Source organism: Eurytemora carolleeae, unplaced genomic scaffold (assembly GCF_000591075.1).
Source record: "Eurytemora carolleeae unplaced genomic scaffold, Eaff_2.0 scaffold3415, whole genome shotgun sequence".
Classification (NCBI taxonomy): domain Eukaryota; kingdom Metazoa; phylum Arthropoda; class Copepoda; order Calanoida; family Temoridae; genus Eurytemora; species Eurytemora carolleeae.
In genome coordinates, this window is record NW_019399302.1 from 1 (window position 1) to 1519 (window position 1519).

Genomic DNA, 1519 nt, shown 5'->3' on the forward strand with positions numbered 1-1519 from the left:
TAATAAACCAAAGAAAACAGAATAACAATTATTGCTTTTAAAGATCCCTCTCCGTAAACACATATTCATTAAAATTATTTAAAACTAATATTTATCAAGAAATAACAGAGGAACAACTATGGTACCTCTGCCCCTGTTTAAATCCATCAAATTCCGTGTTATCTAGTTGAATCCCCCCAAGGATCTGAAAGGGGGCCTCCCCCCCCCTTGGTTGCGCCTCTATCCCTGTACCTGTTTAGCTGTAGGAGCAGCTGATGGTTTTGGAGAAGCTGTAGCAGCTGCTGGACTAGACGCAGCTGCTGGACTAGACCCAGGAGCAGCTGTATCAGAAGCTGGAACAACAACAGCAGGTGCTTTAACAGCTGATCCAGGAAGTCCTAACATTAAATTAAAATAAGAATTTGATTTATCAAGATAATAAAAAACATTTCATAACAAAATTTATCAAAAAACGTAAGAATTTCGAAACAAAATAAAATCTGAAGTTTTGCCTTTGTATAACAAATAAGAAATAATGATCTGAAAGTGAACCCGACATGACACCCCTATACCACCCATCAGGGCGCAGAAAATCGACATGCAGCACACAGNAACGGTATCATTAAAAGCTTTGTCTGATCAAGTACGATTTAGATTAAAATGTTTATAATTTTGAAAACAGACAATAATTAATTAGGTTTCTCTACAAATGTGACTTGCGCATTTCTACTGCAGGAAAACATATAAGAAGTATCAGAATTTTACACTTTTAAACCTAGAAAATGACAATATCTTCCAAAATATTGAGCTGATAAAGTTTTCAAGCGTACCATTGTAAATCAGACATTGTAATATTTTCAAGTAAGGTTACTTGAATTTACGCTTACAGTCCCTTTAAGATTCATCATACAAATTTCAAAAAGAAAGATTTTAAAAGTTCAAGATATTGTGAAGTTGGATCCGGATCCATTTTTCCATAGTTAACGTATCCGCATCAATATCATAATGTAGCTTAGAAGCTGGTCTGAAGTCTAAACCAGTACCTGGATGGTTTGTGAGGGGTATAGGAGCATATCCTGGTGGATCAGGCAGTTCTTCTCTGTTTCAATCAACCAATCAATCAAATTAATTATTCTTGATCTATATAGTTGACTTATAAAATTGAATACTCAAATATATAGTTGCAAAGATACAAAAAAGTTAGAACTCTATAAATCGCAAATAGATAAGTAGGCACTCATGTATGATATGACCCTGTGAAGAAGGGAAACTTCCTAATAATTTAGCGTCTTTTTACAATTTAATTATAGTTTTATTAAATGATTTTCTGTTTGATTGCTTATTAATCTGCTTGATTGATTGATTAATTGCTTTCCTTGGAATAGGTCGCCCGGCAGCTAAAAGTTTCAATGCTTCTTGATACTGCTTCACAATACGCCCCATTCTTCTAGCCTAGATGTTCATATTTTTAGAGATTAGTGATTAGAGATTAACCGAAAATAAATTTGGAATCTTTAAAATAAGGGTGAAAGAAGTAGAC

At 34.1% G+C, this 1519-nt stretch overlaps 1 protein-coding gene across 1 annotated transcript; it reads right to left on the bottom strand.

Moving 5' to 3' along the window:
• Positions 1-219: 219 nt before the first annotated feature.
• LOC111717737 (coiled-coil and C2 domain-containing protein 1-like) lies at positions 220-1431 on the bottom strand (the record flags this gene model as incomplete). Its single annotated transcript, XM_023493210.1, has 3 exons — positions 220-377; positions 1023-1078; positions 1355-1431. Coding segments are annotated over 3 exons (291 nt in total), but the record flags the coding sequence as incomplete, so codon positions are not given.
• Positions 1432-1519: the final 88 nt, after the last annotated feature.